The sequence below is a fragment of the Adiantum capillus-veneris genome, chromosome 17, assembly GCF_014529385.1.
Source record: "Adiantum capillus-veneris isolate H3 chromosome 17, ASM1452938v2, whole genome shotgun sequence".
NCBI classification, from domain to species: domain Eukaryota; kingdom Viridiplantae; phylum Streptophyta; class Polypodiopsida; order Polypodiales; family Pteridaceae; genus Adiantum; species Adiantum capillus-veneris.
The window spans coordinates 98320520-98336244 of NC_140947.1; the positions used below are offsets into that span (position 1 = coordinate 98320520).

The following is a 15725-nucleotide window of genomic DNA, read 5'->3' on the forward strand; positions in this document are numbered from 1 at the left end:
GCTTATTTGCCCCGGGGGCCCAGGAGGGGGGGGGGGGGGGGGGGGGGGGGTTTCATCGGCGACTACATGTTTTTGTGTCTTGTAACATGCATATGTAAGCATATGTGTTGCATTGTGATGTGCCAACCACTGAATATTCCTAATTGGGTGAGATTGTGTGAGTACGTAATTTTAGTGCATCAAGATAGTATGTTAAAGATCAGCGCGGTCTGGGTGTGATGGCTAATTTTGCTACGTCGGAATATTAGAAGACTGAATGAGCCTCGTATATTTTTGAGCTACCTTGAGTTGTTTTGCAGATATAATGTAATGGTGGACGATTACTCTTCTTCCAAGAAGGGGGGATGCCACAAACTGCTGACGTGTCAAAGTCATTGATGACTCACTGGGTTAGGGCTCCCCGAGCCTAACCCTAGCCAACCTGCAAATCGCGGCAGAGGGGCCTAAACCCTAGCAGAAGAAGAAGAAGAAAGAAAAAGAAGAAGAAGAAGAAGAAGAAGTCTTACCAACTTACATGTAAGGTGCCAGCGGAAGTGAATGTTGAACTTTACTCAAGATGAGTGCTCCGAACTGTGCTCAAGGTTCCTTTTACTTACGGAAGGGAGAGCCTTCCATTCCCTTAGTGAGAGAGTGCAATGAACTGCAACTCCTCCCTGTATAATACTGCTACACCTCCTGATCCTTGTCCATTATGTACTGATTTCAGTCCCTCTCTACAAGTAGATTCCCAATGGTATCTTGTCACACTTGGTAGTATGCTGCTGGGTGTCTGATATGTTTCTAAGTAGAAAATAATGTCTCTTTCTTTGAAGCTCTCTTCAAATGCTCCCACGATGTAACTTTAGGGAGCCATTGCAATTCCACACTGCTAGTTTGAGGCTGGTCCCATAGGTCTTGCACTGTCATGTGGTGCGTTTCTCCAAGATCACCACTCCCCTTCTTGTGTAAAAAGCAATCTTGCCCTCCTCTCTGGCTGCCTTGATGTGTGTGTGTGTGTGTGTGTGAGAGAGAGAGAGAGAGAGAGAGAGAGAGAGAGAGAGAGTTGTTGTCCACGGAGGTCAGATATGACCCATGGGACCGAAGACAAAACCATTATAATGATTGCTTTCAGATGAAGTATAAGTACATATCAGTTAATGACTTGAGGGTCCATTGGGAGAGCGATGGAAGAGAAAAGGGATAAAATTTAAGGGGGGTCGGGTGAAGGGGAAGCCGGTTTGGGAGTTAGGAACTCTTGGATGATGACTTTACCACCTTGGTAGACTGCCCATTTACCTTGTTTGCGGGCTTCATGCATCTTCTTGATTTCACTTGCTTTGGCCTTGAGTTGATTTGGTGTCAATTCTTCGGCAATCCAAAACTTTTTTCTCTTGAGGAGATGAGACTTGGGTACTAACTTCCACCGCTCTTCCTTGTCCTTGAAAGTGAGGATACAATGCTTGGGTGTTACATTTCTATGCGTGTCATTGATCCAAGAGACGGTCTCTGACTTGATATTTATTGGTTGGAGAATATCGTTGAGCTTGGAGATTGCTTCTTCGAAACTCTTGGATGACAGCTTTACCACCTCAGTAGACTGCCCCTTTACCTTGTTTGCGGGCTTCCTGCATGTTCTTGAGCTCACTTGCTTTGGCCTTGAGTTGATTCGGGGTCAATTCTTCGGCAATCCAAAACTTTTTTCCCTTGAGGAGATGAGATCGACGTAGTAACTTCCACCGCTCTTCCTTGTCCTTGAAAGTGAGGATACAATTCTTGGGTGGTACATTTCTATGCGTGTCATTGATCCAAGAGACAATCTTTGGCTTGATATTTATTGTAATATCGTTGAGCTTGGAAATTGCTTCTTCGAACTCTTGGATGACGGCTTTACCACCTCGGTAGAACGCCCATTTACCTTGTTTGCGGGCTTCATGCATCTTCTTGAGCTCACTTTCTTTGGCCTTGAGTCGATTCGGGGTCAATTCTTCGGCAATCCAATTTTTTTTTTACCTCGAGGAGATGAGACTGGCGTAGTAACTTTCACAACTCTTCCTTGTCCTTGAAAGTGAGGATACAATGCTTGGGTGGTACATTTCTATGCGTGTCATTGATCCAAGAGACAGCCTCTGGCTTGATATTTACTGGTTGGAGAATATCGTTGAGCTTGGAGATTGCTTCTTCAAGAGTGTCCTCATCTGTGCACCCTGGTGCGTGGAGCCCCCCAATCGTGACCTTGAGGCCCAGGGATTCTTGTAGCCGATTTTCTTGTTGTGCTGCTCGAGTTTCGTTGTGAATCGTTTTATGTATTGCCTCCTGACTCCTTTCTGGACTGCTTTGACAGATTCAGTGAGCGAGGTTTCGGAACTCGTGTGCTTTCGCAAGTAAAGCTTGGCTCTCCACTTCTTTTGTTTCCTCAAGCTTGTACAAGCGTTGCTTGAGTTGAGCATTCTCCTCGATGAGGTCTTGAATCTAAGCCTCGAGGGCTGCAATCCTCGCATCTTGATGGGCCACGGGGCCCTTCTTTGGAGCAGCTGCCACTGCAAGAAAGGTCTTGCGGGTGCGGGATATGGGTGTAGATGTCATCCTGTTGTAGGGTGGGATAGCACCCTTAAATTTTTCAGGGTTGTGACTTAGCAGGGCCGCAGAGGGTGCTCGACTTGGTGTTGCTGCAGAGGTGATACTGCGCTGGAGGGTGTTCGACCTGGTGGGGCCGCAGAGGGTGCTCGACTCGGTGTTGCTACAGAGCCAAGATATTCGACCTGGTTGATTCCGAAGCAGAGCAGTGAAGAACAGAGGGTCATTGGGACATTGAAGTGTTGCAGAGCTGGGCAATGAGGAGTGGAGCTTGTTGTAGGCCGGGGATGTACCCTAAGGCCCCCCCACAGGGCCGCCCTCGCCCGGGGGGAGGCAGTAGAAGAGAGAAATTTAGGGTTCAAACTTGCGCACGCGTGAGAGAGAGAGAGAGAGAGAGAGAGAGAGAGATGAAACGAGAGAGAAATGAAATGTTATATTAACATTTTCTAAAGGACAAAATGACCTGTGAGACCGAAAAGTTACAATGTGGTGAATCTGATACAATGTCTTAGTACCAAAAAGTACCAAAAATAAAAGGTACTGAAAAAAAGGGGGTACTAAAGAATCCTAAACTGCTAGATGCGGACCAAGCAGGATATGAGTTAGGGGGTGAGGGTAGTGAATGAGGGCTAGTACAACACAATGTGGGTGTATCCTCAAAAAGAGCTAAATCACAGGAGATCCATCATCGATTGTTGGCGGATCTCATCAATCTCCTCCATGGTCAGGAGTCTGACTGGGCGTTCTGCATGTTGGGCCAAAGTGATCTGAATCCTATGATGCAACCTCCGTCGATGCTGTGTTGTCCTCCACAGTCGTGGGCGTCCGGATCTCCCTAGCTCAGTTGCTCGATTGATCAGAGAGAGAGAGAGAGAGAGAGAGAGAGAGAGAGAGAGAGAGAGAGAGATTCTGTCTGGTTTTGATACAGGGCGATTTAGGAGATCCTGTTGTACCTTCTTCATTAAGCAATGGACTGAATGAACATGTGCTTCAACTAGAGGGAAGCCACATGGCAGAATCTGAGGCCCAGCAATTGCCTTCTGGGCCCTTTGCCTCTCATGTGACATCAAATTTTGCTGTTTCCAATAGAACAGGACAGTCAAATTCTTGCTGCATTACCAAGTAAATGTTCTCCTAAGTTTAAAAAAATGTAGCTTTTGAAAAGGGAAGGTATTATTTCAAAAAGTTTACAGAAAATTGTTTTCCTTTTACTGATGTCTTACAATCTATAGTAGCTAACTTCTAGGGGCTACCCACATTCCATAGCTGATAGAAAGTCCTTGTTCAGAAACTGTTAAATGTGAGTAATAACTGGAGGGCTTCGATGTGTTGTGTGCTTAAATGGTCACCTTCACCTACATTTTATTGTGGTCCAATTTGAAATATTCAAGGCCTGAGCTGATTCTTGCCTCTTTCATGCTCTGCAAGTTCTTGAGTTAGAGAGCTCCATCTGCATGTATGCCGGGAAACAAGTAATCTATTACCTGTGTAGCAATCATTTTCCACATCAATCTGTAAACCGGCATAAGCGTAATAGGCCGCCAATTAGAAAGGATTCACAGAGTGCTTGTTTAGGCAAGAGTTTCACCAGGCCTTCTTTCCACGATGGTGGCAAAGATTGCGGAGTCCATGCATGGTCCATCATGAAAAGTAGAGGCTCTTCACAGTCTACTGTCTTCCCCTACATCGGCCACTTTGACAGCTATTTGGACTGAGCTGCTGCTTAATCTTCGCAGCCAATGGGATACTTTAGCTGGCTTCTCAATGGCAGCGGAGAGGCGTAGATACTCTTTTCTTTGGACATGGGCGAGATCTTCAGTCCTATTAAGTCTGGACCATGGACACATCACATGGCACTACGCACCTCCCCGGTGGTTCATATTGCATTCTTCATACAGGCCACTTTGATATACACATAGCCCTCACATTGTACTCCCCTCCCTGTCCTGAACATCTTTTGGTTGATAGGCATTAAGCATCCCCAGCAGTCTCTTTGTGAGAGAGAGAGAGAGAGAGAGAGAGAGAGAGAGAGAGAGAGAGAGAGAGAGAGAGAGAGAGAGATTTTTGTGCAGCTTATCTAAAGGGGGTCCTGCTTCAAGCAAGTTACCAGAGAATAATGTACATAGCTTGCAGACAAGCAATTATGCAACGAAGCCTGTGCCTTCCAAGTTTGAAGGTAAAAGCAATACCCATCAGCACTGTGGAATCAGAAGTTGTGTATTCTTATCAATCTTCAACTTGGGCATTGCAGATAAGGAGCTGGATTTGTTGTATGATCCTATTCTTGATTGCTATTATGATCCCAAGACAAATCGTTACTACGAACTAAAGTGACAACATTGTTGAATGGCCGCTGTCTTAATTGTGAAAGGCTTGAAAGATGGTTCTTTCTGTCAAACTTGTACTGCAAGCACTTGCAAACATTTTGTGGTGTTTAGTTGATGCTTTCATGAGTGTATTTTTTTGAGCTGTTCTACTGTTTAAGATGATTTGAGCGTCTTCTCAATTTCAGTCGTACGCAGTAGGTACCCTAGGCTTGTTCTCTGGCCAGGTAAGCTTCAAAACAGCTTGATTTGTAAGGAGCTGTTGAGTATCTTGTAGCCACATCTTCATGTCAATGTTGATATATCCTACATCTTGTAGCTCCCGCATTTCTGGTCACAGTGACAGAATATATAGGCTATTCCACCTCATAATTATGGCATTTGTTGGTGGTGCCTCTCAAGGAGTGCAGGAGTGTGGCCTATCATCGAGCAACCACACACAATTCCAGCACGTTATAGAGAGTACATGGAGGCTTGAGCTATCACACTTATTGTGCTTGTGTTGGTGAGACTATCTTGAAGTTATGTGATGTGCAAGCCTTGTATAGAGCTTTTCAATGGGGAGTGCCAGGAGTCTGTCTACATATATACCTGATATAATCATGCATTGTTGCTATGGAGAAATTTTTTTTAACAAGATTTAAGAATCCGCATGCAAGGAACCTTTGTAGATGATTCAAACGAGGCTTTTGCTCTCTTGGCACGCATCAACATTGTCGTTACGGTGTTTACAAATCATGATTTTTGTTTCCAGTCCATATGCTGGCATCACTGTACTATGCTGGAGACTTTGACAGATGTTCACCACAATGCTGTAGAGCAGGATTTCTACTTTACTTTGCATTCCAACTCTCTTATATAGAATGTAAATCATAAGTAATTGTCCACAATTATTTGAAACCAAGGCATTGAGTATCTATTGATGAGTTAGAAGCTTGGTGTTCTTAAGTTAAAAACATGATACTTTCTCCTTAAAGCTATTGAAAAGATGGTGGTGTTTTTTGTAGGCTCAAATTTTGAACATCAGTTCGATTATATAAAGCTCCTCTTAGACTCCCTATTTGCCAAATCTAGATGTGACCATGTGCGATAATTAAAGCATTGTTGGTGCTCAAATTTGATCACATCAATAATATATTGTAGAGTGGCAAGATGGGCCTATTTTTTATTTTCTATATCCTTTTTGCGCTCTACAATTTGCTCGCTCACCTCATATCCATGTTGAACATCATTTATACTCTTTATTTGGCAATCGACAGTTTTTGGAGAATTCTAAGTTCAAAGACCTATTTGACTTTATCATTAAAATTTTGGTCACACTTTCTTACTGTTTAAGAGTAGTATCATGAAGCAAATCAACCGAAAGGTTTGAGAAATTGTTTCCAGATTGAAGCTCAATAAGTCTTTGCATTCTAGTATAAAATGGTGCATTTTGTGTTGTCAAATTTAGTGAGGATGACAAGAGACATACTTCCAAAAGCTTTAAACTTAATGAGGTTGGTTATAAAGAGCCATTATCTCTTGTTCTTTAACTCCCATTTTATATGTTGTATGAATTTGTGAAACTCCACCTTAAACATGACAATGGGAATTAGTGAACAAGACGGGGCTCCAACTTCAACTTAGGAAGCCAAAACATAGTGGATTAAATGCAACAAGAAAGTGTGCCCAATTATTCAGCTTGCTTCATGCGGTGAGACTCTTTGGTGTAAAGCTGGACTTAAAATTCTTCCAAAAACTTGAACACTTATTGGGTACTTTGACACTGAGATGTTTTGAGGACATTATTATGTCATGTGGCTAGAGAGAATCATTTGGGTTTTAAAAAAAAGAAAACTAACCAATCAAATTTTGTATCCAAGAACATGGACAACAATGAAAACCATCAAGTAGATTTTTATTTTAGTTCAGAAGGTATTTTTTGGAAGTCTTATAAGAAAAAGGACATCAGAACGTCCTCTTTTTCTAGTCAAACTCACATGTACTTGAGGAGATTTCATAAGAGTGCATTGAAAAGGAGAAAGAGACTCTTTGAGACTAGGGAGGTCCTTATACAATCGTGAATCTTTCAATCTCTACTACATATGCATAGAGGCAGTGCATGCAAGCTCTACATTTATCAACCACACATATGCTGTTCTACAATCACACCCACATCAAAAAGAGAGAATTCACATCAATATGACCACAAAGATTAATGCAAACACTTTAATTAGTTTATATACATCTATAAAACAAAGCATGAAGTTAGAAAATAAACACAAACTGAAAATAAACTCAAACGGTTGGATACCTTGAAACGTGACAAATGTACATATTAGCAACTCATCATATAGTGGTTTAAATAAAGAGAATCCTATTGTTTTGAGATAGATGGCCTTGAGGGCATACACTCAAGGAAGAAATAGTGCATCTGTCCTAAATCTTTCATGTCAAATTCTTACTTCAAAAAGCTCCTTACATACTCAACTTATGTCTCATGGTTGCCATCAAGAATCAAATCATCCATGTGTATATATATTGTGAGAGGGGGGGAACTGGCACATGCACTTCTCCACCCAGCTGTCCTATATATAGACCCTTGACCTAATATATATATAGATCCCTTAATTGCATCTGAGTCCTAGCCCTTGGCCTAAGATTACCTCCCTTCCCGAGAAGCCTTTTTGTTTTCAAAAACAAAAGTGGTGATAGATATCTTTGTAAGAACACTAATGTTTTCCACAGTGGCAACCCTCACAAGTCCAATTTTTCATTTGACCAATACATGGGTCAATAGTAAGTTCTGTGAAACCTAGAGAAACATCTTGATTTTCAACATCGTTCTCCCTTTGTAGTTGTTTGCGTAATTGGTTTATATCTAGCATATTATGTAGAATCTTATTTATAAGTCACTTGAGGTTTTTAATTGAGTTACTACAACTAAGAGGTGTTTATATGAATAACCAGGTTTTAGACTTTCAGAAGGTGTTGGAATATGTAAGAATATCTCTTCTCAACTTTCCTTGAAAGTGACATGCTGGCATAAGTCATCAGCAAATATTAATTCCTACCAGAATTGGTGATCAAGGTTGATAACCTGACCTAAATATGAAGGAACTAAACCTAGTCGCAACATGCTTTGCATCATACTTTGCATCATGATAAGCAAACTCCAAACTAGAGATAGAAACTTTTTAATTGGATTGCTTCTTGCTAACATACACTCTTAGCATATCCTTTAGCACAAAATTAACATTTGGAAACTGTCTATCCGACTATGGATTTCTGGCAGTATTATTACAAAGTTGTTTCTCTCCCCAACCATTTACAGACAGTTCTCTAGAAAGGACTAGTAAACGTGGATCACAATTACTCCAAATATTGCATAGTCAATTAAATAATCAAGAGATTATGAACAACCAATTTGATTAACTTTAGAGATTGAATAGTGAATTGAATAACTTTACAAAGTTTTATCACCTTATCTACAAGCACCCATACCAAATCATGATCTTGTATGGTGATTGATAGACCCATAAGAATTTCCATAAAGATACTGCACCTTTGGTGCAAAATGCTTCATAAGCTATCAATTTCATGAGTTTGCATGGCGCTCCAAATTTGCCTTTGCTAAACACTAGGACCCATAATACCTAGTGTGTAAGCATTTAGCAAAGGTGATCCGAACTTGCATTTTCATGACTATAGTTGCCAATACTTATGGGATATGTTATGCTCATATCACCCCCAGAAGAGGATAATAAACAATGGGTAAATAGTTCTACAAAAAGAAACTAAATACAAGCTTCCAGTGTAATTGCTTGAATACCTTGCTGAAATAGTTGAACCAAATCATATGCTTACTAGGAGATGAAAAATGTTTCATTTTTGGTACCTAGATGTGATTAATTTCTAGTAAGATAAAAGCATATTCAGAAGTGAAACTAAACCAAATCATATGCTTACTAGGAGATGAAAAATATCTTACACTGACCCGGAGGTCAAGGGTAATTTTCAACCTCAAAGATTAAATACCAAAATTCCTTTGACTTGTTAAACACTAAAAGTAGAGATTATTAATAATATCTAAATATTTGACAACTCTTGGTGTTACCTTGGCAATCCTAATCCCCTGGTAAGATTCTTATCTACTACCCCTTGGTAGATGGAGGATTTCTTTCCTTGAAAGCGAAGAGGCCAATCTGTGACCCTCAAACCCAAGGAGTTATTTTTAAGTAGCTGTGATTTTTCTTTGGCTGGGTCATAGCATTGAAAATACCACTACAATAGACACAATTAGTGCTAGAAACTAAACAGGAGATCCTTGCAAGTTGGAATCTTATTCAGAACAGGATCAAACTAAGAAACAGATTCAACAACTGGATCTTAAACAATCATATCTCTCCATGAAAAGAAGAGAAAGATTTCCAACACCAAAAACAAGATAGTCATACTAGATTTTCTTTGGTTTTTTGAACAAGAGATTACCTGCCTTGAGGCTCTCTTAGTAGATTCAGAAGACCCCCATGAACTAGTTGCTTAATAGTGAGGCCATGCATGCATGTTACATCGAAAACCATCATTTGTAGTGCACGCATCTTGGATATATAACTAATAATATGCAATACCTGCCGTTGCATTTGTATACAATGAACATAAGAAAATATACCATCCTCGATCGTTATTCTGCAGAGGGTTACAACTATGTGTAACTACTGCAATCACATCAATAGAAGAATCGTGAATGAAAATCATTTGAAAAAAACAAAATCGTACTTCGTCCGTGAGACAGAGTAGCTGTTGTGATAGCAGAAGCATAAACAATTATGAGGTGGAATGAATTCCGCCTAACTCACATGCCATGCATGCCAATTTGAAAAATAAAGTGATAAGCATATGGCTACAATGAGGCCTCAACAGTGAGCCGATACCATGTAGGCCTTGCACAATATGTAATAGCATGGATTCGTTACAATACGACATTGCCAAACATAAAATGGAGTTTATATCCTCTTATTGCCAATGCCCCTTTGAGCTTGCTCCTAAGTCGAGGTAGTAAAAAAGACGACTGAAGAAAATCAAGCGAGGATAAAACATCGAGCACACAACGTTAACTTGTGAGAATGTTTTGAGCCATAAAAACCTAATGTATATCACTATAGGCTACTTGATGCAAAATATAACACGTCTATTTAGTTGCGGGCTAGCTTAGATTTGAGGAGGAAAGCAGAGACCCCGTGCAAGGTGGTTTGATTACATGATTGCAGTACTATATTCTTATTGAATATTTTTTGCTTTCTTGATGGCTCTTTTAGGTAGTTGTTAAATCCCCAAAAGCTTTAGAGCCATGATTGTGTGTCTTGCATGAGAAGTTACGCACCTTCCTTGATCATTTTTTGATTACAAGAGATTCTAGGGAATGATATCATTCAAAGTTTTAGCATTTCACAATGTTTGTCATTGAGAATATACTATAATATAATTTTAGTCCCACCTTGATGTAAACCTTCTCTCTTGTTGTATAAAAAATTTTATACTGTGAAGGTGAATATTTGAGGTCAATTGCATTACCTTCATGGTTATACTTTGTGAAAAGAAGATCGATACTGTTAAAATATGCCGTTGAGAAACAAACCCTTGTCAAACCATTGTGAACGCATATTGCAGAAAGATGAATACTAACTCTCCTAAAGATACAAATCACCACCCGTCACCATAATAGTTTAAAGATACTTTTATTTTACAGCAGGCTTAGGAAACACAGATCAAAGAGATGTAGATTTTGATCGATGAACAGAAGTGTTGGAGACTGAAGTTAACTTTGTCAATGTCCTAGCATGAATATTGCATTAAAAAAGGCAAGACTTGATGCGGTAACAAAGACAACACCATATAGTGCTAAAAAGGCAAGGCCTTTCCTTCATCTCTCTCTCTCTCTCTATCACTCTCTGTCTCTGTCTCTATCTCTGTCTCTCTCTCTCTCTCTAGACATTTATTTGTGTGTGAATAAGAAGATGAAACTCTAATAGCCTTTCTATCACCCAAGTGTGGTAGATCACTGTAGATTGGTTATCCTAGTTTAGTCTTGAGAAATAGGTCTTGAGTGAATTAAAGATTCGTGGGAAATATCTTTGAGGTCTCATGGAATCGTTCCTATGATGTTAAAAGTTTTCTAGGTCTTCTTCCTCTATGTGTGTGTGTGTGTGTGTGTGTGTGGACAAAACCTGACATTTAGTTTGGGACAAGGGAAGATCTGTACAACCTTCTTTTGATGGGTAATAATATCCTTGAGATCAATTATGCTTCTTCCTCAGGATTGATTGAACCAAGTCCTCTCTCTCTCTCTCTCTCTCTCTCTCTCTCTCTCTCACTCTCATAAAATTTGGGCTTAAGAAAATGTTCTTGGTAGCACACATGTCTAATATAAAATGTAAGAAGCCTACGTAAGATAGCTCTCTCCTTCGTCGTCATCCTCCATTAAAAATTGAAGTATCTCAAGTTGTACACATTTGTGTCCTTGTTAGAAGCAATGTCTTAGAGCCAATCCCTAACGTTGTGCTTTATTTCTTGAAAAGATTGTTTGAATTCCGTTTTTCCCTCTTAGAAGTAATGCTATTAACATCGTTGAGAACATCCATCATGGCCCCAACCCTAATACAATATCGTAGGAACTTCTCAAAAGAGGTGATGCCCATAATCTTGTCCTCGATGGGATTTTCATAGTCGATGGTTAAGATGAGCTTCTTTGGCCATGGAGCTGTTGCTTTGTGTTTATGAATGTTTTATTAAAGTGCTCTTTATGAGTTATGGTCATTGTACGTCTGGATGGACATTCTGTAATCATTTTTGAGAATTGATCAGTCTATAAATAAATACGTGCAAGAGGAAAATGCTCACTCTTGCACAGGGGGAGATTGCACCTAGTATCTATGTATTTCTTCTCTCTTCTCTCCTCTCTCCTCTCCTCTCTGGCCATGCCTGTGTAGCACTGTGCTCTTAGACTAGGAGGTGCACTTGCGCGTGCTCTTTTACTCTCTCACTTTCAGTCACTTTCAGTTCGTGTACAACATTGATTATGTGCTTGTGGGATTTACTTAGTATGTAGATCTGTTGTTTTATGGCTTGTAGCATGTTATTTTCAGTATTTTGCAGGGCCCTCTGTGTTTTCGTCTGTAGTAGTGGTATCAGAGCGAGGTGAAAAATGCTCTTGATGAATGTCGTGTGATAAACATATTTGAGAACTAAATTTGTTTATCTCTTAAATTCCATCGGTCTTATGCCATTAGTGTCATTGAATGTATCTTGTACATTTGTTTGATCATTGCGTGATTTTTTTAAAAACAAAATTACCATGACTAGGGACTGTAGAGAAGGCCACCTTGTCTAAGAGCTAAATTATGATGACTTAGAGGGTAGAAATTATTCAAAGGAGTCACATGTGACATTCTCAAGCATGAGAAGAAGAAGATAGAATTTATTAGTGATCGTAACATCATCCTGGTTTCAAAACTTCAAATCATTATAATAGAATAATATGTAAGCTTAGGAGATGTATATAAGCATAAATTTGATTTTAGATGTCTAATCGAAATCCAAAGGAAGAGAAATATTAGAGAAAATTTAATGATGTAGGAATATTTTGAGTTTGTAAAAAAAAAAAGATTTTAGGGCCGGAGGAAAGAAGTCTCAAGATTCCTCTATTGAGGATTGCTTCCTTGGGGCAAAAAAAGCTTTTAGGAGCGTGACTAGAAGAAGAAGAAGAATATGGTATGGGATGGTATGCTAGATATTAAAGAGGAGATGAGTAGAGGAAGAAAACATTTTTTTTTTGTCTCTCAACCTAGGAACCTACCCAAGGTAATCTTCATAACCTCCCCTCCTTTGAATTTTTAAGAAGGAAGGTCGATTAGGCTTTGTAGAAGGTGCATTAGCATGATGCTAAGTTGAAAGAAGAGGGACAACCCACAATGTGCATGTGATGCCAAATCTGCACTCATTAGGGCCATCATGTCACCTCGTTTAAGGCAACACCCCAAAAACCCAACACATGAGCTTTTTGGGGCGGCTTCAGATTAATAGCAACATCAACTACTAGACAACCTGTCATTCATCCAATAAAATCAATTGTATGCATCTCTCTGACAGCAGGTCACCTAGCTGTAGAGGGAGCATAACACCGTTGTAGCGTGTCAATGCTTACATGACATCTCTCACACAACGCCCTCCTTTGTTCACTATCCATCTCAACAACTACTGCCCCTTTCGAGAGAGAGGGGGGGGGGGGGGGGGATTCACTACAACAAAAAAATGCATATAATGTGGGTTCAATCGTAGAGATTATTCTATTCTATATTTTCTCACATTTTCACATACAAAAGGGTGTTGAAAAAATGATTTTGAAAAGAAAACTACAGATTGATTTGGGTGTTGGACAAGACACTGCCAACACTATCTACACTGATAGTCAGAGCGCATTGGCAGTTGCGAGGAGCCGAGTTTTTCATGCTTGCACAAAGCACATTGAGGCGCATTACCACTATGTCAGGGAGAGAGGCTCTTAGCAAGAGGGATGAGCTTGGCTTATGTGCCAACACACGAAAACCTTGCAGATCTTTTCACAAAGGCATTGTCTCATGAGAAGTTTGAAGCTTTTTGCAAAGCTTTGGGATTACTCCCCTTTGTGGATTGATCATGTCCTCAGGGCATGGCACTTTCCTTTACTCTATGTGTCAGCTCTCATTCACCACATTACTCTAGGGAGGATTGGTTACCATATACATGTGGTAGTGATGTGTGTGAACACACTTAGGACTATCGAGGCATTTTTTTCCTCACTAGGAGGTTTTGTCCCCCGTGCATTGTATATACGCCCATCATTCTAGGGCTATCTATCTTTCCATTGCACACTAAGTAAAACACTCTCTATTGTGAGCCTTGAGCTTCCTTCATCTTCTCCAAGCTGTGTGTGTTTTCTTGCAACCCTAATTCCAACATTTCACTGTTTGAAAAACCACGTTTGATAGGCGCCATAGCATATTACTCTGGCCCCAAAAACCACATAAAGCATACACATATGCTGCCGCTTGACCTTTGTATCTATCTTACCACTTCAACATGTTCTTGCAATTTCACTCCTCATAGTATTGAAGAACTTTAGCTACCCCATCACTTCACAACCCCCTTGTTGAACAATCATGTTCAACCAGAAGCATGCTTGTTGAACTCCAAAACTAGGAAACATCGTGAGCTAAGAAAATTCACTACCATATGTACAAAGTCTTAATCCTACTTCATGTCACCTCTTCTCAAGCGGGTTGCCCAACCCCCTTCATAGTCTAACCACCTAGATCAAACACCTACCATTGAGAACATCCATCCGTCTGCAAAAACTTCATGTAGTGTTGCACCCAAGTACATAGCCAACCATGCACACAAGATTCCCATAGCATACCTTCACTGCTCTAGGCATCACCTTGCATCCATCCAACTCTAAATAGGACACCATAGTTCCCATCGTCCTCCTCCGTACACATACTTGACTCTCCCTCCCAACCATGTAAGTTGATTCCTCCTCAAGAGAACCCTGTACTTGATGTATAAACCACTTCATAGCTGCACTCATAAACATACCATTCAACCATGAAACACATATCTCTTTTGAAATCTTAGACGAGGACACAACTTGGGATTCCTCTTCATTCACAATAGAACAAACTTGGTACATTGGCCAATTGTCTACCATAGGTTCGTCCACCATGAGCTTCATGCTTGACACCATGCTTATAGCACCTTCAATCCTAGCATCATCAAGCCCTTCCATACAGGTTAGGTCAGATGGATCAACCTTCATTGCTCCTTGCCTATCGACTTCACTCTCTTGCTCTTCTGGATTCCACATCCTCATATAAGGAAGAAAGAAAATCATTCCATTCTGCATTATCCACATAACCTACTTCCACCTCCACTTCTGTCTCGACATCCAGAATCTCTTCTATTTCCACCTCTTCAACCTCATCTACAAACTTCACTTTTGGATCTCTAGCATAAACTAATGGAACTTGATTAACAATACCTGATCTTGATCGTACATCTTTGATAGGCACCATAGTAGAGCACTCTGGTCTAGAAAACCACATAAAGCGTACACATCTACTGCCCCTTGCCTTCCCTTGACCTTTATATTTGTCTTACCATTTCAACATGTGCCTATAAGCACCCATAACCTTGCATTGCACTCCTCATAGCATCAACCAACTTTGGTTGCACCAACATAGTGCAAAGAAAAAAGAACCACACCACGATCATTCATACTTTTGATTTTTATTTTGTGCAGATTCACAGGTCATTTTTTTGTGTAATGTATGTAGAATTCTCCCAAGTGTACAATTTCAACTTCAAATCTTGTTTGCGAGTGTGATTTACGTGTGTATGTAAGGAGAGAGAGAGAGAGAGAGAGAGAGAGAGAGAGAGAGAGAGAGAGAGAGAGAGAGAGAGAGAGAGAGAGAGAGAGAGAGAGAGAACCTTGTGTAAGTAGGTAGAGAGCGAGAGAGAGCCTTGTGTAAGAATAGAAAGAGAGACATAGCCTTGTGTAAGTATAGAGAGAGAAAGAGAGAGATAGAAAGAGCCTTCTCATCTTATATATAACAAATGGTCAAGAGCTAAGTTCACGACTCCCAATGTCGCAAAAAATTTGATATAGTGTCGCTTAAGCGAAGTCTTTTATTTGTGTGTCACTCAAGCAACGCATGCAGACAATAAAATTTTCCATCTCTTAAGCGAAGCTTTCTCATCGCATAAGTGAAGCAAATCCATTGCTAAGGACATTGCTTAAGCGACATTCCTATAGCAACATCTTTACCAATGCAA

At 40.3% G+C, this 15725-nt stretch overlaps 1 protein-coding gene across 5 annotated transcripts in view; it reads left to right on the plus strand.

Moving 5' to 3' along the window:
* LOC147437761 (uncharacterized) overlaps nt 1-5025 on the plus strand; it is a 64971-nt gene extending 59946 nt beyond the window's left edge. For 4 of the 5 annotated variants that reach the window (XM_086487234.1, XM_086487231.1, XM_086487232.1 and 1 more), the window contains 3 exons: nt 3482-3675; nt 4626-4729; nt 4805-5025. In XM_086487234.1, coding sequence (XP_086343360.1) covers nt 3482-3675; nt 4626-4729; nt 4805-4887 — 381 coding nt within the window. In that variant the 3' untranslated portion in view covers nt 4888-5025. Of the gene's footprint in view, nt 1-3481; nt 3676-4625; nt 4730-4804 lie in introns of those variants that run through there. The other variant, XR_015184903.1, reaches the window with a different exon arrangement.
* The last annotated feature ends 10700 nt before the right edge of the window (nt 5026-15725 follow it).